Source organism: Pyxicephalus adspersus, chromosome Z, assembly GCF_032062135.1.
Source record: "Pyxicephalus adspersus chromosome Z, UCB_Pads_2.0, whole genome shotgun sequence".
Classification (NCBI taxonomy): Eukaryota; Metazoa; Chordata; class Amphibia; order Anura; family Pyxicephalidae; genus Pyxicephalus; species Pyxicephalus adspersus.
In genome coordinates this window covers 57908771-57931876 of record NC_092871.1, presented here as the reverse complement: position 1 = coordinate 57931876, position 23106 = coordinate 57908771, and the positions used below count along the sequence as shown (strand labels likewise).

The window sequence follows — 23106 nt, the reverse complement described above, 5'->3', positions numbered from 1 at the left end:
ATATTGTTGTTTTAAAATAGGACATTTTAGACAACTATTAGGGACTTGTAGTTTTCTTGTCTTCTGCAGCAGAGGGAGGACATGATCCTTATAGCAGCTGTTTGTTGGCTGCATCCATGATGTTTATTCGATCTTAAAAAGGGAAGCACAAACTTTTATCCCTGTGCAGTTAAATGTTTACATAACTTGAGGCTCATCGAGGATGTGGAGAAAAATGATCACATGCAGGTGGGAAGCTATAAAAACAGTTTTTTTAAATCTGCAGTAACAATTCCTGTTTTTTTTCCAATGAAATTCTTGTACAGCATTCCTAAAAAGCATCAATTCGTGACTCCCCGATGACCTTTAGGAAACCTTTCTGTGTGATGGAAGCCAGTCTACTGTCACCAAAGAATTGTTCCTTCTAAAGCAATGGGGGTCTTGATAAAGGAAGTTTCAAGTGTGACAACACTAAAGGGCCACACATAATATTTGGTGAATGTAATGCAATGGAAATCTGTCAAAGATTGCAGACATACAACAGACAATGGGTAAAGGCTAATGGCTTTCCACAAGTGATGGTCAGAGACCACACACATCCTACAGTTGGATGTTGGAGACTGGGGAGATGCTTCAGGAAATAATCATGGAAAACATGTTACATGGGTGCTAAAGATCATGAGTATTACAGACCCCTTACAAATCAACTCTTCTACATTTGTTCCCCCTACAGTTCTCCAAAAATACTTATACCACATCTGATGCTTCACCTAGTAAGTTCTAATATAGAAAACACCCAGAGGGTAAGTCAAAACCAATAGATTACCAAGAAAAAGTGAGCTAGAGTGAAAGAAGTAAGCCTATTCATTTACCTATTGCCATATTCTTGGGCTGGAAGGCATCTATACTAGCCTTTCTCAATTATTTTGACACAGAGGAATCCTTGCATCACATTTAGGGTCTCAGGAAAACCCTATTATTCATTTCTAGAACCACAGCTCTCGGTACATGGTACTTGGTACTTCTGGAAGATCCCAAGGAAACAATAGGAGCCTGGTGGAGAAATGCTAAGCAAGTCTTTTTCTTTCTAGCCTTTTTGTCCCATGCAAACACTAGGTAAAAATCAGTCCAGTCCTTGATGCAGCAATGTAGAAACAAATGTCTGGTGTCCCCTGCTATGTATGTTAAGATTGTCCACCCCCTCTCACAAACTTCTTTGCCATGCTTCCATATCCCACCATTTGCCTCTTGGAGTAATTGGAAATTATATATACTGTATGTATGGGCATGTGACCTTCTCAATTTCTTCTCTTGATGCCTTGCTTGGCCTGAATAGCCAATGGCAGGTTTAAGCAAAGGAAGGCTGGATAAAGGTCATGTAAGCTCTGATATAGACCAACACAGAACGTTCCAAAAGCTTCCATCCCTGTACTCCTGGTAAGTATCAGTGGAAGGGGGGAAAGTAATTACTAGGTGAAGGTGAGTATCAGTTTTGTAAAGGATAGGGGGTAAACTATAAAGAGGCTCTGCCACTTTACCTTAAATAGACAAAGTACAGATTTATTCACATGGATCTTTTTATTAAAAGTTAGCATTGATTTTATAGTGTGATGTGTCTTATTGTTTTGCAGTTATATAATAGGGTGAAATTGGGTCAGGAAATGTAAAGAATGTGTCTGTTCACAAATACGTACATCAAGCCGGCTCATTAATATGAGGTGATGGAGGTAATCTGCTGCCAAGTGCCACACCTGTATATAAATTATAGCCATCCAAGAATAAAATCATATTTTACCATTGGTTATAAAATCTCTGACATTAAAGGGTCCAGGCATCTGAGATTGACAGATCAATTACACTAAAAAATTAGGTACTTGAAATAGTCTCCTTCAGTTGGCAAAGCTTGAACTAACTGCTTCATCAGAGCCAGTTCCATGTAGAGAGGCAGGAATATAATATTCTTTCTATCAACAAGTGGCTCATGTAGAATGTTTGGATCACCTGGTTTTACGGCAGATCTTGGAAGCCAATTCCTTTCCACCCAATGCCTCTCACAGCTCTGCTGTCCCACATGCACATATAACAGGGATACTTGGTGTATCCGCATTGCTGACCAAGAAGGAAGCTTACCAATTTAAGGTCAACACAGATAACCCAATTGTGTTGGTGATATTGCAACAACTCAATGACTCTCTTTATGACTGCATATTCTTCACAAAGAGAATCTGAATGTCCAGTTGGGACTGACCCAAATATATTGCCATTGTGAAGGAGGACACCCTTTAAGCTCCGCTTTGAGTTATCGATGAATAATCGCCATTCAGTTGAGTTATAGATTGGAAGTCCCGATTCCTCTATTAAACCAGGTATGTTATGGCAATACACAAAGCCACTGTCAGTTCTAAAGTACTGCAGAAATGTAATTTCTCTGATTGGAAAGTATGATAAATTTGTTCCTTTTTCAAATTTTTTTGAAATTTTTTCAAATAAGTTTTTCTCTCTGTCTTGATGCTAGAAGTTAGGCACTTACGACAAGAAACAGCAGAGCCAGACATGATCTGAAAGAAAGGAAATATGTGTGAAAGTATAAAAATAAATTTTGCCTAATCACTAGTCAGACTAGCGCACAACCTCTGACCACACTGTCTTGCGTGTAAATGAATAGCCTATACAAATCCATACTACAGTAATAACAATAATTTAAGCTGTAGAGAAACAACCTGACGTGATAGAAAAAAAACTAACCCCACTTTCAGAATCAGCATACCTATTTTAATGAAAATAAGCTTAAAAATTGAAGTCAACAAAAAATTTGGTTCAAAATTGTTCCCCAGTGTTAGTAGAGGTTTGATAGCTAAACCATGCAAATTCTTTGTAAATCTTAAATTTCTAACACATTTCCCAATATGTGTCCATACCTAATACCCCAGACTGTTAAAATTTAATAGTATTTATATGACTTTATATGGTTTTCAATTAAAAAAATCTCATACCCCAGTCATTTGGTTCTTTTATACTCAAAGGGTATGGGAACCTCCTGTAAAAAAATCCTGACATAGGGCCTAATACAATCTCTTAGTCTGCTGTGGTCATTGTAAGCAGTTATAACTTTCCTCGCTAAAAAGAACACAGGCACAATTTTTTAATCCCAAACCCTAATACCTCAGTCCAGGATATAACTTTTAGTCTAAAAAATGTGCTTAGCAAAATAAAATAATAAGATACATTTTCTGACACCTGGAAGATGTGGGAAACATAAAAATCCACATTGTTTGTGATACATGTGATACAGTGTATTTTTAAGTGCTATCCTGAACTTTCACTTTAGGTTTTTATCAGCACTCTGATCTCACTTGCACACATTACCTACCTGCATATCATCCACAAAGGCATAAGAGCATATACTTTATGCTCTTATGCCTTCAGCACCCCTGTACACACTGCTTGCCCTCACACCTTTTACAATCTATTTCTGCACATACTGCCCACCATCATACCCTTCTGCATCTCTGTCTTGCATATGCTTCTAGCCCCTATTCCTTCCACACTTACTGAGCACACTGCATACCCTCATACCCTCCATACTCCTCTCATGCACATACCACAAACCAGCACACCCACCACACATTTATTTCCTGTACAAACCATCTATACTCAGTCCCTGTACTCTTCTCTCATATAATTTCTGCCCTAATACCCTCTGCACTCCTGTACACACTGCCTGCCCACATTCCCTCCACACTCCTGTACATACCACCCACCATACTGTACCCTTCTGAACCCCATCTTTGCACATTGCCCACCATCATACTCTCTGCACTCCTCTGTTACATATACTGGTATTTCCTGCCTCTATACCTTCTGCACTTCTGTACATACTGCCTGCCCTCATACTCTCTGCCATCATACCATCCTCCTACACAGACTGCCCTCTGTCATACACTTGATAACACTTTACATTGTTTGTTATTTTACAAACCTTGCCCATTCTGGAATAGCTGTATTTCTGCTAACTTAGCTGAAATCGGAACCATTAAGGAACAGTTTTATAGATAAGCAAATGGTCACTCATCATCATGATGTCCCATTTGTTGCCCATGTGGCTTACTAACCACATCTTAGTAATATCTGACATACTTTTTAATAAAACCAATCATGCAAGTTTAGACTGGGAAAGAAGGAAGCAACACAAGGAGTCAACCAGCTGAACTTTAGTTCTTATGGGAACCTCCTGTAAAAAAAATCCTGACAAAGGGACTACTAAAATAGTCTACAAGGTATATGTTGATAGGAGGAAAGAGTAGAGTGCACAGAGTACTGAACTTCTCAGTCTGATACCTATCCTTTCATGCTCAATCACAGAACTGGGGAAAGATCTATCAGGAGTTACTGCAGCATAGAAAAGTCAGGTATCCTGTCTTGCCAGACAAGATTATTCTGTAAATCAGAGTTGTGTTTTAACTTTCCAGAACTGGTTGGACAGAAACACAAATCATTTGACAGGCAAAGTAACCCCCACATAGGTATGTTTAGTGTGAAGTTGAACTTTGCTAATCCAGGACTACAGGACACAATTGCTGGCCTGAAAAATATGTTCCCATATCCCATGTTCATCCCATTTATAAAAAGCACCCAGGACCCCCCCCCCCCCCCCCCCTTTACTGGTTAAACAGGATTGTTCAGTTAAAATAAAGACACAAACTACTAAAATCCTTTTTAGTCAAACAACTAATTGCACACTGTCATTAGGAATAATAGATTTTAAATGACCACCTTTAGTGACTGGTACAACATTGTACACCTTAACTGGAGAAGGACTGTTTCATGGAAACTGTTGAAAGCTCTGCATTCTTTTGGGGGTTGGGGTTTGGATATGAGAAAGTCTTCTTTCCTGTTCTGCTGCTGCAGGCATTCATTCTTGTCTGCTGCAACAGGGAGAGGTGGATCTGTTCTCCCTCTCTTTCAAAGTCACAGGCCTTGCCAATCTGAATTCCGCAGATGTTCCAAACGATCTAAAGCTCCCCATCCCAGGGCCTTTCAGGTAAGTGGACCCTAAAACTCAATGTCTGTAATGCAAAAATATGAACGAAAGGTCATACAGAACTTAGAAATGATTCTCTTTCAAGTTTTAGTTTGAACTTGTCTTGCAGAGATGAAGTAAGCTGAATGCCTATAATATCTCAAAGTTTATTGGAAAACTGACACAGAAAATTTACAGTGACCCAAATATGACACCCATGCACAAATAAGATTTATGCTTGGGCATGCAACCTATTTTGCATGTCCTTTTTTATGTTATTTTCATGTAGTAACAAATGTAGCTCTTGTTTTTTTTTGTTGCAAAAAATAGGAATACTTTTAAAAAATGGACCCTGGGCAATCAATTTCACATCAATTTTTCAGCAGAGAAGCTTTAGTGTGTGTAAACCCTGGCAATTATCTGTTCCCATTGTAGCCTGGTGATCCAGCCATTCTCAGCTAGTGTTCCTCCAAAGGTTACAATTAGTTCCTTGAACTACCAATGTACCTCCCATTTACTAATGCCTGCACATTTTCCTGAGCCAACCTCACTTGACAGAGCCAGCAAAATGACACCACAGTTCTTTAAGCAGTTTGTAATTAACTGTTCACATTGGTAGTCCTGGGAAAAGACAGATATTTATTGGTGCTATTAGGAGGCACTCACTGGATCATACACTGGCACTAAATGATACTTTTGCATCTGCTTGCCAGCTAGTGCTAATGAGCACTTTTTGAGCATTTCCAATGTTTTTAACTTTATGTCCCTCTTGCTTCTGCCCCCCTTCCTCTGCCTACATGTCCCCTGCATTGTAACCCTGTATCATCTGTATGTTACTGCCCAGACTGCCTCTGCCACTCTATCCAAGCCATCTGCCCCTTCTGCTTCAGCCCGGGGCCCACTGAATGCCTGCCACAATTTCTTCTCCAACAAGTGCTTTCTCCTGCACTTACTTATCAGTTACATTGTTCCCTGCTTTTTTTTTTTTTGTTTTTTTATTAGAAAACAGAACTCTTCTCCACAATGAAATAGAGGCAGGTGGGAGGTGTTCTGATGTCCTGACACCTGACACCAAGAAATAATACTTGCAAAATCACCAGGTAAAACCTAATAGGAAGATGCAAACACCTGTAATAAGAATCTAATGCAGCTACCACATTTCAGGACTGGTAAGCTGCAATATATTGCATTATGTTCTGAGGTTTAGACACCCTTTAGAAATTGTCAGTTTTTGCTGCTTTCTATGATCTGATTGAAAAAAAGTGTTTTCATTTCTTGGCCTGGTGCTAATGGGGTTCTTTACAAAATGTATTTAGACTATTCACTTTTCAAAGCGAATTACCGCTCTTCAAGAGGATAATTCACTTTCTCATGTGAACAGCACTTTAATGAATCAACCACAAGGTGTCAGATGACGTCAGGAGTATATAATCAGGAAAAAATGTTTTTGACAAGGTTCACATTGTACTTAGAGGAGCTCTCACTGGCTTGGTGCAGTTACTTTTCATACTTCTTAACATTAGATGAGGTGAGATCAGCAAAGCCAGAATTGATTTGATCGGGAGTGTTGCTTTAAAAAGTTGGGTGACTCAAAAGTTTGCATTGTGAGGAGCAGCAGTAAAGCGTCAACAGTGTGTAGCACTGAAAAACATAGATCAGAGCCTCAGCATGTGATAAGCAAATATGTTTGCCTCCATATATGTAAATTTCATATATGATGGGATACTGATAAAAGTATTTATGCCAAGATGACCTTTTATATGTTATGTAGAAAAAGTAAAAATGTTCTATAGTTTTTTGGGGTTATGATACATGCATGATCCTGTAATTTGTGAGAACTTGCCTGAGGCAGGATTGCTTTGGGTCCATGCTTTGGAACCACAGTACCATGGAATGGAACTTTGGTATAGGAATATTCAAAGAACCAGAAGTGCTGACATCTAGCTGGAGAAGCCATGCAACCTCTTCCCATTGACTCAGCAGTAAAAGGACCCACTTGCAGCATCTTCTTCACTGAGATAGCCAAGTTTTGCTGCTGAAGCCGGAATGGTAATGACACATACAAAGCAGTTATGTGTCATTCCTGTATTTTTGGACATTCTGTAGATGAGGAAATATAACTAGTTTTGTTTTGAGAGATACATGTGAGATATCAATTATGTTTCCCTTAGGAAAAGATTTCTTTAATTGTGTCTACCTGGTATTGGCAGATCAAAACATGAATACTCTTACAAGAATTCTGGCTATGTAGGAGGAACATATAATTTAGCTGAATCATTGGAAGGCTGACCATTAATTAGAGATCTCATCCGCCCTGTCTTAGACCAGGTCTAATGTGCGTCTGAGTGGGTGGCTGGTGGCAATTTGTCAATTTTATTTGGAACACCCCAAAGAGAACTACAAATTTCTCAGTCTTTTAACCTTTTTTTCTACTTCAACAAGCCTGTGTAAGTAAACTCCTTTTTTTACTGCTATACCACAGCCAAGCAAATTGCATGGAAATGTTATAGCCTATGTTAGGTTTCTTAAAGTTGTAGTCTTGGGATATTGTAAATACCTTGGAACAAGTGTACTGCAAGGGTTAAAATGTCATTTATCTAGGGTATCAGCAAAAAAAGCTTTTTTGCTCCCTACATCACACCTGTACACTTACACCTCTCCGTGCCACCAGCCACCCAACGCTTCACTTTGGTGCTCTGTTGGTCAATCACAGGCGCTATGGCATCATCATGTACAATGAAGCAGTCCTGCACTACAAATAGGAAGGCTAAAGGCCTGCTGGTGAAACAATGGTAAAGTAAGTAAAACTTCTTTTTAAAAGGTACCATAGGTAAAATGAACATGTTAGGGTACTTGTTGGAGAAATTTCTAATCCCTTCCAGTCGCTGTGAGAGCATGGCCATTGATAAAAAATATAAAGATAAATGTAAACATAAGCACCACAAATAGCATTAAAACAGTTCTGAACCTATCTTACCCTATTCAATACTAAAATAAATTACTGATTTTCATTTTATCATTATTTTGAATAAAAAAGTCTTCTTTTCTCACATGAGAAAAGAAACTGTTGGGTTTATACATGACCCAAAACCAATAACCACCTATGGCTGCCACCAGTTCACATATTTAACCTCAACTTTACAAAGATATAATAATGAAATATTAAAGTGTATCTGACCTTCTGGATGTCTTTTATGAATAGAGAGTATTGGTATGGTGTGTTATTATCTTTATATTATGAACAATTCATGACTATGATTACATAGAATTAAACAGTGCAACACACACACACATACACTTGAACCATTAAATCAATCAAAAATCTGGCGACACAGAACCTAATGGTCAGCAATTTCTTACTGACTACCATGGTTGAAAAGATGTGGTTCAGTTTTCCAAGTACATTCAATCCTCACATAAATTTGACCATAAATTGATTGTATATTAGTTAGGCCTACACCCCCTGGCAGGTGACGCAGGATTACCTGGGATGCTGAGTCTAAGTGTTTCCCGGTCTTCATCAAAGCACCTCGCAAGGGATGATTGGCCAGTGACCCCAATGGCTACTGGACTGCTTTGCTGCGGGAGAACACCAGGGCGCAACCCCCCAGGCTCTCCCCACCAGGGGCGAGTGGGACAGAGGGCTCCGGTGCAGGGACATCGCAGATCAGGTACTCAGGTGACGGGAGGAGGTATAGTCCAGGCTAACTGATGGACAGTGGAGGTGGCAGATAAGGCAAAGATCAGGTAACAGGCCAGCGGTCAGGACAGGCAGCGGAGAAAGCAAGGTCAGGTAACAGGCCAAGGTCAAGGTCAAACACAGAGAATCCAAACAAAGTACTAGCTGACAGAGAGGCAGGAAATGAACTGCCAATCCAGCAACTAGAGCCTGGAATCAGAGAGGTATAAATACAGCTAACAGCCAATAGCAGGTCAAGGTTGGAACAATGAACTGTTCTGCTCACTGGCTGCTAGCATTTCTTGAAATACCCTTCAGCTGAGCACAGCCTCAGAGAAAGTGCAGGGGATGCTAAAAAAGGTACATTTTTGCACAGCTAAAGGGAAGCTGAGGATGCTGGCTGCTGGAGAGATGATCTGCGAGCAAAGTAGTAACAATATTTCTGAAGTTAATAGGCAATATGCAATTGATATTGATTGAAGATTCCATAGAATCTCAATTGGTCAGGTCAGAAAATTTGACTTAATAATTGAAGGATCTGATGGGTTTCATGAACCCTCATAACCAATTTCTGTTGATATTTTGGAGCATGTATACATTTTATCTTGATTATTGAGAGGATGTTCAAGTGATATATTGAAATTTAATGAACTATTTGCATTCCTAATGATTAAACAGATGCTCAGGGACTGAATATACATTGATTAAGGTATTTGGTACTATAAATGATTGCTATTTGATTGGCAGTCAACATTCATATTGAATACATAGATCTAATGGAAAACAAACTAAAGCAGATTTTTTTTTTATGGCTAGCTATAGTGTTAGCCCCTTCAGAGATGTTGAGAGATAAATTACTGATCATTACTTCTAACCTCTGTTTATTTCCTCTGTACCAGTATACTATGATCAGACTTTGCTAGACTTTCTGACTTATTCCCTTAACAGTCTAATGTTTCCACTTACTTTTCATGGAGCTTCTCCATGCTGTTTAGAAATAATATTTTTTTGCACAGTATATTTGTAAGAATGTTCATTTAAAACTAAAATTTAACCTGTCCCCATTTCTCTCTGCATTTTAGTTTCTAGTTTTTAGATCTTATTTTCCACTTCTCACCAGAATCAGCAAAAAAAAAAAAAATAGTTTTTTAGCTTAAAATTTAAAGTGACCCCTTCATTTTACCCTGTCATGGTCACTTTAAAGCCTTGTCCACCAGAATTATGAAAGATCAGAAGGTCTCAACAAGCATTATATAGCATAACGGCACAAAATTCTACATCTTTTACCATGTTGGTCACCAATATGTAGAGTAAGGCACAAGTAACATATAATTATAGACTTCAAATTTGGTTACTTTAATCTCTTGCCACACAAAACTAACTAAGCTGTATTTTGTGCTGACTTGAAATTGTAACCTTTTAACACATCATGAAAGAGACCCTGTCACAAATTAAAAAAAACTGCAGGTGAAAGTACAGAAAAGTAAACTATTTTAAATGCTTACTTGCAGCATTTTACTTTTCCAGTAATGGTTTTTCTTCACTTTCAATGTGCCTTTAAACTTTCTAGAAACATTGACTAGTCCTAGCAGAGTTCCATTTCTTCTTACATATAATCTGCTTTTCTGGGATTTTTTAATTACTTCCTGTTCTGGCCCAGCTCATCCACCCCTTATCCTCCTACATAACATTTTTTTCATGTAGAACACACTAGAGTAGCTTTCTCAATCATTTTACCCCTGAGGAAACCTTAAAATCATTTTCAGGTCTTAGGTAACTTCTTCAAATCATCAATCATAAAACTATTGGAGGTCATTGAAACCAATGATGGTCAGTGGAAAGAATGTCCCCTTACACCGGTGGTCACTCGAAGGAATGCCCCCTTATATTGGTGGTTAGTGGAAAGAATGTCTCCTTACACAGTTGGTCAGTGGAAGGAATGCCCCCTTACATTGGTGGTCCGTGGAAGGAATGACTCCCATATATTGGTGGTTATAATGTCACCCTTATTGGTTGATAAAAAGATCAGTGGCTTCATACAGCTGATTTTACTATGTAGCATTGGCCCCAAAACAATGCAGCAATCACAAAACAGGAGGTCAATCAGCCACAGCTCAAGAAACTTCTAGAGGAACAATAGATGAGAAAGACTGCTAAAGAGTAACACCTAAGTGACAACTTTCTGTCTGACACCACATCCAAGATGGTGGCACTACCAGCAGTTTCTGGGCTTTAGGATGTCTACACAAAGAGACAATTTTATTTATAAATACCATATCTAATATATGTTAAAAGCATATATAATTTATTTATTTTTGGTAATGTTGTTGAATGGTCCAACAATGGGATGTTTTTCCACGAAGAAAAACTAAGTGCAAAGTAAATGACTGGTGTAAGACAAAAAAAAGGACCAAAATGGCCACCAAGACAGCTATTAAAATCCCAAAAAATGTTTTTTTTTTGCTGTAAATAAATATTGGAGAACAAGAGAACACCTGTGTTGAAAAAAAAAGGCTTTTAATATTCATCAAGCAAAGTCAATGGAAAAATTGAAATTTTTTTTAAGCAGTTAATTAGCTGCCTTTTGCACGATAGCAAAATAAAAGTTGCCTGCATTGTTTTGAACATGACAGGTTCTCAAAACCTACTTAGTGGTATAGCAGTTTCTTCTGTATTTTTCCTATAGTCCTCCACCAAGGTCTCAGCTCAGCAGATTTAAGTTGATTCATTAAAAAATTAAATGACGTACTGCATTGTTTTATGCTCAGACTCATTGAAATTCATGTGTTTTACATTTACAGTCAAATGTCTGAAATCACTGCAGCGTCTGCAGATTTGACTCTAGGTCGCAGTGAGCAGTACTTAGCATCTCCACCTAGGCAGGATTCAATGGCATGAGGAAGGGGTAGCTGCATCGCAACCTCATCGCCAGTCTGAACGTAGCTTTAAAGTTTTGTGAATGAGCAAGTATATATTTGGGGCACTGCAGCTATTTTGGGGAGAGCACCTTAATGCTCATTGCCATGATAGTAGCCGCCTGAGGTCCCTTACATGCAAGCTCAATTTGGGAACCCTGGTCTTGAAGTAGCCCCCCTTAATGTGAAAATATCCCTGATTGTTATTGGGATTTTATGTTGGAGACCCTGTATCTGGCAACTTTGGTACATTTAGGGGGCTAAAATTAGGTTTAGTATCAGCTCCCAGGGTCCCCTGTGTACCCTGAAAATTCCACATTTCTAGAACAATCGTTGTGGGATATGATAGTTTATACATGGGGGAATGACAGCTGCATGGACACAGACACAGCTCTCATGCTGCTGCTACTGGGATTATCTCAGTACAAGGTGGGTAGGGAGAAGCACATCTAATTACCTTGTCTATAGTACACGCCCATTCTAAGGGAGCTCACACTAAGCATGCTCAGGAAGCTCCCTCTTCTGGTAGCGCAATCTCATAGAGAAAAATGGGACATGACCGTGTCCCATCTCCAGCAAAACAACAACCAAAGAGAGTGGAGAAGGAATGAGGAGAGGGCCAGATGTGCAGCTTCACGGACTGGATGTGGTCCACAGGCCGTAGGTTGGGCAATCTTGTACTAAAGCAATGTGGGCTGTTCACTTACCATGGTTAATTATGACATTGCAAAAGATTATTTACTTTTTATATTATTGAATGTGAGTATTAGTTCAGTTTGCAAAAATTAACCATTCATGTGCAGCAAAATCTAAAAAAAAGGGATTTTTCCTGGCACAGGATTGGATGGATACCCTTTGGAAAGGGGAAAATTCATATTGTATTGTAAACATCTTACATTCCTTCAGTAAATAAGCCCTTATATTTCTACTAATATGTTTGTCCCATATACTTTTATACACTATAAATTATGTAAAATATATTGTACTCTTAAACCTTGGTCTTGGTCTCAGTTTTTCTCCATCTATTGGGAATTTGGTTTATTATGGCATACCAATGTCTACCCACAGATGCCTTCCAATGTTTATATTATCCCATCCCAGTTGTATATCTCTATTGTATAAATGAATGAATTATTGATAGAGATGTTGGCATCAAACACACTCTGGGATCCATTCTGAACAACCTGTGACTCACTGCATAATGAGGAGGGAAAACAGGAGTTTCTGTTATGGCAACACCCATTGATCTGACAATAGAGACAGTACAGTGGTTTGTTTATTCAAATGATGCTGAAAATTATTGGGAGGTTTATTCATCAGCTGCTCTAACTTTCCCTGCCTTGAACTGAAAATTGTTCCAGGTAAGGTTGGCATTAGAGGCAGTGATGGTTGCTTAGTTTTTACAGAACTACATATAATCAAAAAATTGTTCATTATAGAAGAGGAGATAGGATATATGGAGAAATCTGAATGACTGTAGATGGCTTCATTATTTAACTAGTATAAAGCATTGGTCATTTATAAAGATTTGCCAAAGCTAGCCAAAAGCAGATTAGTTTTTAAATGAAATGTGTACAGCAAAAAGGATTGTGATAAGGTCTATAGGTCTAAAATTGTAGTATTAAAATTTCCATACTACACACCCTTTGTCTTTACAACCCCTAGGAGGACCATTCCCACTGACAATTCTTCCTGGGCACTATTCTTCTTATTGATGGGGTACTCTTATCCCTACTGGCACTATCATTGCACTTTTCCTCCCACTGATGTACATTATGGCACTATTCTTTCCACTGACACCAGCAATGGGGCACTATTCCTCCTGCTGACACCAGTGATGGGGTGCTATTCCTTCTGTTGACACTATTGATGGCGCATCATGTATTTCACTTATACCAACAATGTGCCTCTAATCCTCCCACCACCTCTACCACCAATAACAGAGGCTGTGGTATTGTTATCCCTGACTAACATCTGATGCTGGGGCATTTTCCACTCCCTCTAGCCACAGTCTAATTCCTCTAAAGTCTTGGGGACAGGGAACTGTCCAGTAGAACATATGACAAATATGGTAACACTAGGTCTGGTGTGAATGCTTGTGATAGCAATACAGGTAATTTAAACATGAAAACATTCAAGTTATTAAAACTAGTGATACAATTGCAACAAACGTTTTATTGATAAGCCAATGTTACCCATGAATACCCAATGTTACTGCCAAAAAGGTGTTATTTTTTTTAATTAGATTTCTGCATTGAACTTTCTTTTTAGTTTACCAGCTGTGGTAGCATGCTGGGACCCTGATTTATGAAAGCTCTCCAAGGCTGGAGAGAATACACTTTCAGTAGTGAAGCTGGGTGATCCAGCAAACATGGAATGGATCTGGTTCGGGATTCAAAACATTTGCTGGCAAATAGCAAATGATTTTTAAAAATCCATTCCATGTTTTTTGTATCACCCAGCTTCACTTCTGAAAGTGTATTTTCTCAAGCCTTGGAGAGCTTTCATAAATCAGGGCCTATGTGTTGCCATGAAGTCGTAGAATATGTTGAATAGCAGAACTGAATAGTAAAAAAAAGGGAAGTTCAGATTCTCCGCCTACTTCCTTTCCACCCCGAGCTGTAGATTTGGGACAAGTGTACGACGAACAGTAGTGATATGTATCGCTGTGGAATTAGGTAACCAGATCCTGTGCGTAGGAAACTCAGGTAATTCATCACACGTCTTTAATAATCCCTTTCATTTCACTTTACTCCTTTTTTTTATAGAGGATGATACATTAAGCTTTGTTAGGGCTTGTACATTTACAATTCTTATGTGCAATACAATGTTTTTTCAAATGTGTTGTTAATAATATATCTTGGATTTGATACAGCAGAATTGGATGCATTGTTTTAATTTGTCTTGTTATTAGATTTTGCTGTTTTTTAGGTCATTAGGACAAATGTTTATTATTTAAAATTCTGACAATGATAATTCATTTGTGGCACATGAAGCCACAATGCTTGATGCATTTGCAACATTTTTTAACACTTTCCTAAAGGAAACTGACAATAACAAAAACTAGGAAAGAGCTTTAAAATACATGATCTGTTAAAATGCATTTTATAGGGTTAGTCCAACAGACACTGGAGGGTTACACCATCTAGAAGAGGGACTCTGTTGAGGAGCTCTCTGTCCTGAATTTCTGATTCTGCACACTTGCTGTGACTGTTTTTTCATAGTTTCTTACATTAAGACTTGCTTGTCCATATGATGCTGATTTGGTACATATGCACACACCTTTGGTTGGAAGTTCACTACACTTGTATTATAACCTCCAGTTTTTTTTGGTCATACCACATATGCCAAAACACTATGGCATTTTGGTGACTCCATTGGGAAGATTTGGTAGGACCATTCCAAGTGACCTCATACTTTGGTAATTATTTAGAGAAACCAGCTGAGATAAAACACTATGGTGTAGAAAGCAGATCTGAAAAAGTTGTCAAGAAGCGCTTGCTGCAGAGTAGTGACCTCCCATATTGAACTGCTGGCTTGGGGTGAATGAGTCCTTAATCATAGGGGGATATTTGTATTACATATGCTTTGCAGTGTGTTTTGTATCCTAGAGTTCCTCCTGAGGTTGCTTGGGTTTCCCTGAGCAATGAGCTGGTCAGTTTAACTGACACCAATGATCTTTTTGGCTATCTGTAAGGGTGACTTTCTTCCCACTGACCAGCAATGTAACAGGCATTTTTCCACTGACCACCAAACTAATTTTTTGTGAATTGTAAATATTGCAATTATTGCAAGGGTTGCCTAAAATCTAAAATTTATTTCAAAGGTTTTTCTATGATAAAAAGGTCAAGAAACACTGCTCTCCCCCAATGCACAAAATCCTTAACTGTGCAGTTAGCACAGATTAAAAATGAGCTCTCATCTCGACTTTCTGCCCCCTAACAAAGGGCAGAATAGGTATCAAAGATAATACAAATATATATACAACTTTGTACAAATATTTAGCACACAGAGGCCACTACATGATAAAAAAAATGTTAGATAAAGTTAGCGAATGAGTCACAGCGGTAATGGCTTTAACCTCAGAAAATCACCATATGTCTGTAAAATGTGTTTGAATATCAAAGTGTACCTGTCATTTGCACCCAGTGAGCAGGTTCATTTTCATGCAGTGAGCAGTCTACCTTGGCAGCGGGAAGCGGTGGTTTCTGCCAGTGAGTTAGAGTTTAACACACAAAAGGGTAAAATATGACGTATTGAATTTACAAAAAGTATAAGAGGTCTAGGAAGAAATGTAATTTGACTGTAAAGCACAACAATATTAGCTTTTTTAGGTTGGCTTAAACAAAACATTCAAAATGTTTTTAAGGGACATGGTTTCCTAAGCAGATACCAGAAAAAGTTATATTGAAATTAATGAAAACATTTACTAAACTCACCACTCATCAACTTTCCCTCCTAGGAAAGCCCTACAAACCAATTTCAGTTTTAAGAAGGAAATACATATTGTATTGATTTGATACAAACATCACTATGGATTCTGCCACTGCCAAGCCAGTGTATGCACATCCTTGAAGTGAATACACTGGAGGTCTACTTGTCAAATTCACACAAATTATTCATTTTGTGGAACAAGAGAAAAAAATCTTAGGAAAAGCAGTGACCCAACCACAAGGACAGGAAATAGATTTCTAGCAATGTTATCTACATAAAGAATGTGTGGGACCCCTCCCAAAACAACTGTGGTTGTGAGGTTAACAATTTTAACAGTTACAGAAAAACATCACCATCTTCATTCTGAAATGGGACTTTTGTAAAATAATAAATGACAAATTGACTAGTGTGGCAATTAGATAATTTTTACATTTTTGTTTTGTAAAAGTTGAATCTTTCTTTAAAGTGCATCTGTGCCCAGATTATGGATGTGAAATTCTTACTTAACAGTAAAAGACCTTTAAATCATACTAACCTTTCTAGGTGCAATAACGTGGAGTTATTCATTCCCAGAAATCACTACAAAAACTTGAGTTGCGTTTTAGTCAGTTTCCAGCAGTTTGGAACCAATATTGGTAAACTTTTTTCTTTGTGGAAAACAAATAAAAAATGGTACTGTACTGGTCATACAGTACCATCATTTGGTTTGGTGTCACCCAGTGTAGGAAATCACAACGTTTGCTTCCTTCCCTCGGGGATGTTGTAAGGGTTGCAAAAGATCTGGCTCATTACTGTGTCATAACTCACTGAGAGGAGTAATGGTGCGAAGTGCATCATGGGGAATGGTGGGTTAGGTGTATGTAATGTAGTGCAGGGGTCACAGATATATATACAGCTCAGCTCACACCTCCTCATCCCCATTTTCCCCTTCCTTCACCTTATTGTTGTTAGAACACAGCAGTACCCCCATGTACATATATTGTACATGCATCCAAGCATGTTCTCCTCTGGTGGCATGGTTCTGTCAGTATTGCATTTTAGGACCATTCATTATGAATGCATTTTATAGTAGAGCTTAGGACACAGCGCTCCATAATGCATATTTATGCACATGCATTCCCACAAAATGCTTAATTTGAATAGGTCCTAAAAGCTGTAAAACAAAAAAAATGATGACAGTTCAGTGTTGAAAAGGATGATACAAAATACCAAGCTAATCTATTTATAATGCTATTTAAACCTGAATGTACTTTAAATTTTGAGTCTTTCCAAACTGGGACACAAAACCAATGTGCATTTTACTGTTTTAATTTATTTTTTTAGATCTGAAGAATAAGCAACAGCAGCTAAATCTTAAATCACATTAGGTGCTCATAGAAAGGTACATTTACAAGTTAAAATGTGTAAAAATGTATTTTTGTTTTTTATAAAGATATCAAAAGCTTCATATGACTTCTGGGGGTTAGGTCTCATTCATGCAGTCACATTGGTGAAATGTGTGCATGCTTATTACTGGAATGTGTTGTAATGTATTAAATGGCAACACAATGTATAACTAGAGTGCCTTGGATGCAGTGAGTGTTCAATGCAATGCAAATGCTAAATATTTTTTTTGTAGAGTGGGGACCAATGAGAGCATTTTGACTTATTTGAGAGTGAAATGGAGTGTAATAATATAGAATATCACCCAAATGTCAGCTGATGCTGATGCTTTCACATTCAAGATTGCAGAACCCAGCTGCAGTATAATGATGTCTACTTAAGACAGGCTTTAACAGAAAAATACCATGCAAAAAATTCAATAAACTAGAAGATTTTTGTTAAAATAAACAAGGTCTCTTTAAATACGTTGCTCTGGCTTTCTAAAAGTGACATTGTATGTTGGCACAGCTGCTTTAAACCTCCACCAGGGATACATTTAACAGAGTGACAACACAGGAGCTCCAGTTGGAAGACACAATAGTCCTTCATACCATGAAAAGTCTAAACAAGACCCTAATAAAATAAGTACCACTAATAATTGAGAAATGTATTTTAATGAAAGTTGCTTCTGTAAAAATACTATTTTTATGGTCTGCTGCAATAAATAAACACCATTGTGGCTTGCAATGTACCAATTACAGGAAACATCACCCCAAGTGACTTTTAAAGAAAAAACACCATTGGAAATATTACAAAGCGGCACACTAATAAATATCAGTCATCGCTCAATGTGATCTTCTCTGGATGGTATTTTCAATTGATATTATGTTCAATTGATTCAAATCAGACCTTATGATCATCTACAAGTGTTTAATATTCTAATTGATTGGATAGAGATAAAAAATAAAAATTAAAAAAAAAATTTGGATACAAGAATACAGACGTGACCACTGTCATTTCCTATAGAGGAGGGCACAGCAGGGTGCCTCCAGTTCACCCCCTCCTATACAAGTGAACAGCATTATGTGCACAATATAATCATTTTAGTGCCACTAGAAACAATCACAAAATATTTTTTTGAACTTATTTATGTAGTTTTAGACTTGCTAGTTCCCAAGGTGACCAGTAGAGAACAAAATAGGTTGTTTCATTTAGCTCATTAGTTCATTTAGCTGAATTTAGGTATGCAACCAGCACTAAATTTATCCAGCTAGTTGCTGTGAAGCTGTCCTCTTTTTTAACAGAAAATAAGAATGGTGTCACCCAATTGAAGTTGATGCTCTTAGAGGACATTGTTAACTTCTGTTCCTCCTATTGCAAAATAAAACTTGTCAGTTGCGGTAATGGCTCCTCTTGTCTCGAATGTAGACATGTGGCAAAGCATTCCTTCCTGTTTCTGCAGAATTGAGATATCGTTTGCAATGCATGTTTAGTGAAATAACTGTTTCTGACTAAAATATTCTGACATAAATATTACCTCAACTCCTGGAAGCATCAACAAATAAAATATAGTATCGTCAAAGTTATGGGACAATTCTTTACTTGTGCAAAGCACACATCATTAGTGCAAATGACCATGTGTTAGTTTTTGCACAGTTGATCTCAGCAACTGTTCTTTGGTGAATTTGAAAGAAATACTGTTTATGTTCCTGCTGAATGTGAAACCTTCCAATTGGGACAGCTGTTCAAGTGACAACTGCCTAAAAGATGATTTCTCTAACTTCCATTGTGCCTTTGGGAAAGGAAGTGAAAAGTAGCCCCCCTGCCACAAAAATGATATTAGAAAAAACTATATCGTTGACAAAGGTTCTAACCATTCTGTTCAAAATAAAAATTAAAAAAAAATTTGGATACAAGAATACAATAATTTAGGAGGCATAAGTCATTTTTAATGATATGCAAGATGGATAAATGTTTGATTGTATCACTGCATATATGTAGTTTGCAAAGACAATAGGATAATTGCCACCTTTGTGAAATATAGGGAAGAGGATTTTTTTTAATCCTAAAGAGTAAAGGGGGATATGCTAATCTATATCAAATTATGTTTATTTAAACCACAATAAAAATCAAAATATTGTACTACAGTTTTTTTCAAATAAATCCTTTTTTGTATTGCAGAACATCCAGCCCTTTTATTTTTGACAAGCAGAAAAAATGGATAACATGGAACCCCTCCCAGAGGCCCCAGCTGCAGAACACAAAATCTCACTGGTCACTCCTATTCGTGCCGCCATTCGGATACGTAGAAGGATCAGAAAGTTTAAAACCAGCCATCTTACTTTAGATCTCTCTGGTAGGCGGCCCTTGGACAATACCAAATCCTGTCTTTTTCGTCGGCAGCTGTCTACTGAGCAGTCTGTCTATAGGACCACCAGCTTTGACACCCCTAAGTTTTTTAAATTTGACACTCCAACCTTGGAGCAGGTTTCCATTAGTAATCTAAAGCGTAAAAAAAAACGTAGGAAGTCCAGAGTTGTACTTTACCCAGGAAACTCCAAAAAATATTTACCAGTAGAACAGAAAAGCAAAGCAAAGCGGTGCCTAATACTGTTAGTTGGGATCATTTGCTTCCAAATCCTGAATGCTATTGAGAACTTGGATGACAATGTGTTAAAATATGAATTGGATGGACTTGAAAAGACAATGCACAGGGAAATATTTGGACAAAAGATTGCCATTGATGGTATAATAGACCTCTTGAAGGACTATCTGGCAACTCATTGTCATAATAAGCCATTGGTGATCTCGATGAATGGTCCTAGCGGTGTCGGCAAGAGCCATATGGGACGGATATTGGCCAGACATTTTCGTTCAGTCATGGACAATGATTTTGTTATGCAATATTATGTCATGCACAACTGTCCAAAAGATAGCGATATTGAAGCTTGTAAGAACAATATGATTACCTTGATTTCAGACATGGTGACCAGGGCAGAAATTGAGGAAAAAATCCCTGTTTTTATATTTGATGAATTGGAGCATATGCCCCTACCGCTTTTAGACATGTTGCAAAGTTACTTCTATCTAAACCAAAACAATGAGTTTCTCAATGCCATCTACATCTTAATTAGCAACATTGGAGGAAAAGAAGTGACCAAGTTTATCCTGCAAAACTCATCCAGCAATGTTCTGGACATGCAGCAAGAACTGCAAAGCATCATTCAATCATCTTTAAAGAATCACCATGGAATTTGGGATATTGCTGAAATTGTCCCTTTTACTTTATTGGAAAAAAGCCACATTGCCCATTGCTTTTTGGATGAGCTGTTGAGGGAAGGGTTTTACCCAGACAATAACAATATTGAAATCTTGACGGGACAGTTAAAATATTACACTGCAGAAGACAAGCAATACTCCATCACTGGGTGCAAACAAGTGGTAGCCAAAGTAAACCTTCTACATCCATACACATGATCGTTAGTTAAACCATCGAGTATCGAGTTAAACCATTCTGACTGCTGTCCATAAAGTTCGTTGCTCAAATTCAAAGAAAACTATAGGGAACCTGTGAGTTTAACAACCCTTTGCTCTGGTGAGTTCCATTTGGAGCACCATACTGTATGTCTTCCCAATGTTTGTGTTGGTTTCCTTCCACAGTCCAATAACATACTGGTAGAACCTTCCCAGTCCCCAGGCTGAATTCCCCACTAATGTAAAGATGCCAGTTATGGTTAAATTTGAAGGTACCATGTACAGCTCCTTTAATGGGTAAACTGTTTAAATTCTTACTTGTCTAGTGAATCCAAACAATATTGAAGACTCTTGGACTTGGAATAAAGCCTTTATTCTCCCAAAAAAATTGCATAACTCGTATCAAGTTTTAACACTTAACATATGACCCCAAACTTGTGCCCAGGGTAATTCTACCCCAAAGTGAGTACAGGGCTTCATTGACCTACCACCTGAAGTTTGTTTAACTACATGACCTGCACTTCTAGTGTAAAGATTAGCAATGAAAGCTGATGTCATCAGCATCTCTCTTAGCTTCACTAAGATTTGTTCCATGCTGGAGAAGCCGGTGGCAAGGAACTCTGTTAGATTGCCTACAAGGAAAGAAACTGGAGAAGATATATATATATAAAGAAGAAAAACACAAAATACAGCTAAAACGACTTTTAGGGGAGTGAGCAAATTGCAAAAGAAAGCCCATGATTAGGATAAACTCCAGTAAACCTATCATCCATGGCAGTTATATTAAGTATCCTAACTTGTAAACTACTCCATAATGCTAAGCTTTATCCTGCATCGAAAAAACTGTGTTAGGTTTTCCTGTGCTGAAAAGCTACCAGTGACAAGAATGTTGCACTAAAAGCAATGGTCCCAGCCTGCAAAGGCTTAGAAGAAAGCAGCACGGTGGCTCAGGGGTTAGCACTCCGGCCTTTGCAGCACTAGGTCCCAGGTTCGATCCCCAGCCAGGACATTATCTGCATGGAGTTTGCAGGTTCTCCCCGTGTCTGCGTGGGTTTCCTCCGGGTACTCTGGTTTCCTCCCACATCCCAAAAACATGCAGTTAGGTTAATTGGCTTCTCCCTAACAATTGACCTTAGACTACATTAATGACATATGACTATGGTAGGGACATTAGATTGTGAGCTCCTTTGAGGGACAGTTAGTGACATGACTATGTACAGCGATGCGTAATATGATGGCGCTATATAAATACTGTATAATAATAATAATAATAATATTAATAAAAGAAAATCCAGCCTTGAACACAGGAAATATATTGAAAGTTATAGAATATACTTCTTGAGAGCAGGGATTGATGTGTATATGGAACATTGAAGTATATAGGCGCCTCATGGGCAAAGACTTATGTGAATGTAGAATATGCACTTTGAAAAACCACAGAATGTGATAGCACTGTATACATAAAAAATTAATAAACCTCAACCCTGTCCCACCCTCTGCGTGCCTGCCTACACTGGACACCAGAAGGCTTAAAATGGTAATTTTCTTAAAAAACTGACAGGCTCACTTTAACTTCCCTGCTGTCCAAGATTCTCATCAGCTGATACAGCTCCTAGGATAACTTTTTTTTACACTGTTGAAGGAATATAATAACAAGGGCATTAGAAATGTGACTGGTAACTGAGACATTCCAAGGACAACAAGATATCTGTTCTCTTTCTTTTTTTTTTTTTTTGTATAGGACTGTTTAAAAGTCATACTGTCTGGTTTATCTGAGAAGTTCTAATACACTTATTAGAGTTAATAAACTAAATTTTCATCATTTGCCTGTTTTTTATTCAAATACATTGTATGAATATTCTTTTAGTTTTTGATAGGGGTTTTCCCTCATTTCCTGTACCACTGATACACCATAGCCTCATTTCACAAAGTAAGTAGACTAAAGTAAGTAGAGTTAGGATCCAAATTTTCAAAATTGTGACGGGAATTTTTGGCCAATGAAATTTAAAAATTACAGCCACTTGACTAAAATTTTGATAATTTTTCTTGTGTTAAAACTTTGTGAAGCCTTATAAGATTGACATACTAAAAGCAGTAGAAGCATAGAAATAGGGGTCAGCGAGATTGCTACCCAGCCCCTTGCTCCATAGGGGTTCTCCTCATGACATATCTGCTGCTCAGTCAGTTAAATTATTTACAGCGCCTGCTTCTAATCTGGCAAAAGGCCCATAGGGACTAATACC

The 23106-nt window shown here is 38.0% G+C and overlaps 1 protein-coding gene and 1 long non-coding RNA gene across 5 annotated transcripts; one reads left to right on the top strand and one right to left on the bottom strand.

Annotated features, from left to right (window-relative positions):
- Positions 1-1519: 1519 nt before the first annotated feature.
- LOC140343061 (uncharacterized) lies at positions 1520-18010 on the bottom strand. Of its 2 annotated transcripts, XR_011923242.1 has the most exons (3): positions 16563-18010; positions 4753-5045; positions 1520-2537 (listed from the first exon to the last, which is right to left on the bottom strand). It is a non-coding gene; the product is annotated as an uncharacterized lncRNA (long non-coding RNA). The 2 variants fall into 2 exon arrangements; XR_011923243.1 differs by lacking the exon at positions 4753-5045.
- Positions 4893-22685, top strand: TOR4A (torsin family 4 member A). 3 transcript variants are annotated; one of them, XM_072429541.1, is made up of 3 exons: positions 14240-14301; positions 17351-17408; positions 19571-22685. In XM_072429541.1, the coding sequence occupies exon 3, from the start codon at positions 19607-19609 to the stop codon at positions 20864-20866; it is 1260 nt and encodes a 419-aa protein (XP_072285642.1). In that variant the 5' UTR covers positions 14240-14301; positions 17351-17408; positions 19571-19606; the 3' UTR covers positions 20867-22685. The 3 variants fall into 3 exon arrangements, with proteins under 3 accessions (XP_072285643.1, XP_072285641.1, XP_072285642.1); XM_072429542.1 differs by lacking the exons at positions 14240-14301; positions 17351-17408 and adding an exon at positions 4893-5020; XM_072429540.1 differs by lacking the exon at positions 17351-17408 and having other exon boundaries at positions 14194-14301.
- The last annotated feature ends 421 nt before the right edge of the window (positions 22686-23106 follow it).